The 1,508-nt window shown below is 31.8% G+C and overlaps 1 protein-coding gene across 1 annotated transcript in view; it reads left to right on the top strand.

Moving 5' to 3' along the window:
- Positions 1-1,259, top strand: part of vps45 (vacuolar protein sorting 45 homolog) — a 6,498-nt gene extending 5,239 nt beyond the window's left edge. Inside the window, exon 15 of the mRNA XM_016509730.1 lies at positions 964-1,259. Within this exon, the coding sequence (XP_016365216.1) occupies positions 964-1,045 (82 nt within the window). The 3' untranslated portion in view covers positions 1,046-1,259. The remainder of the gene's footprint in view (positions 1-963) is intronic.
- Positions 1,260-1,508: the final 249 nt, after the last annotated feature.

The raw sequence follows: 1,508 nt of genomic DNA, 5'->3' as shown, positions 1-1,508 counted from the left end.
CCTCCTAAGTTCCAGAAAAGTACCAAGATGATCGACAATGTAGTCCATGTGACATCAGTGGTTCAACTGTAAAGTTACGAAGCTACGAGAATACTTTTTTGCACAAAGAAAACAAAAATAACGACTTTATTCCACATTTTCGTCTCTACTGCAGAATTTTAATTTTTGGGTGAACTAACCCTTTAAATTGATAAAAAGTGACAGAGATTTATGCAATATATATGTGTGTGATATAAACTCTGTTTGAATCTTAGTATTTTCAACCAAATAAATTTAGTTTAAGATAGATTTATTCATAAAGCTTCAGTTTATTTCCACCTAATTTAACCAGAGCTGTGGCTATTTTAAGCTGTACACTGTAAAAAAGGATTGTGACTTTAACAGTAAAAGACTGTAAAAATGCTACAGTAAAAACCTGTTAACTGGTTAACAGTAAGTTTCCATACTATATTCGGTGAATAAATGTAATTACATTTAATATAATTTTACAGTAAAATACTGTTAAAAATAAGGTTTTTGGCAGATATTAGTACTTCAATATGTTGGTTTAACATTACACCAGTTAATGAAATACGGTATTTTATTGTGAATTTAAGTTAAGTCTGTGAAACCTAAAATATTGCTACCATATTTTTTACGGTGAAGTTCTGGCAACCACAGCTGCCGGTATTTTACTGTAAATGTCACCGATTTTTTTTTTACAGTGTAGCCATTAGATACAGTTAACCCGCTTGACTTTTTATAAACTTCCTGAAACAAAATATGTAATTTTAATGTATATGTGGATGAGCATTTTGCTTTCTGTTTGTAACTTCTCCCGTAAAGGTAATATGTAACTATTCATGATGTTGTGTCGATGTATTCTGTTAACCACTGTAGGTTGTGTATACCTGACTCTGTCAAATACAGTGCTGACTGTACTCATCCATTATAACCCAAATATGTTCCCCTTCTTTGTTACAGCTTTCTGGAGGAAGTGATGCTTTCAGTAGGTTCAGGTGGTGACCGAACACTAGGCGGAGGCCGTCAGCTGAGCCGACGCTGAACTGTTATCATCACTCATATTAATGTGTGCTTATACTCCCAGCGCTGTCTGTCCTCTGAACCCTGAGCTGAGCACATTGTTCTTCTTTTTCTCTCTCCTGACATTCCTTTAAAATGTTTCTAATAGTTTTAGGTAAGAAAATGGGAACACTGCACAATAAGCTTCAATTTGTTGACATTAATGGACAATGAATAACAATTTGACCAGCATTTATTAATCTAGGTTAATGTTAATTATAAATAATGTAATAATAAATATATTATAAATTAAATTGTTAAAAATCTATCAATATATGTGGAAATTTGCGGAAATATTTAGAAAACATTAACCTAGATTAATGAGTACTGTAATATTATTGTTCATTGTTTGTTCACAAGACCTAATGCGTTAACTAATGTAAATGATTTGAAATGTATTGTAAAGTGTTATCAAAAAATATATGTAAGCATACGTGTTGATGATG

The sequence above is a fragment of the Sinocyclocheilus rhinocerous genome, unplaced genomic scaffold (assembly GCF_001515625.1).
Source record: "Sinocyclocheilus rhinocerous isolate Xijiao unplaced genomic scaffold, SAMN03320098_v1.1 scaffold53, whole genome shotgun sequence".
Taxonomy (NCBI): domain Eukaryota; kingdom Metazoa; phylum Chordata; class Actinopteri; order Cypriniformes; family Cyprinidae; genus Sinocyclocheilus; species Sinocyclocheilus rhinocerous.
Note: the sequence above shows the minus strand (reverse complement) of the source record. Positions and strands in the feature narration are given on the sequence as shown.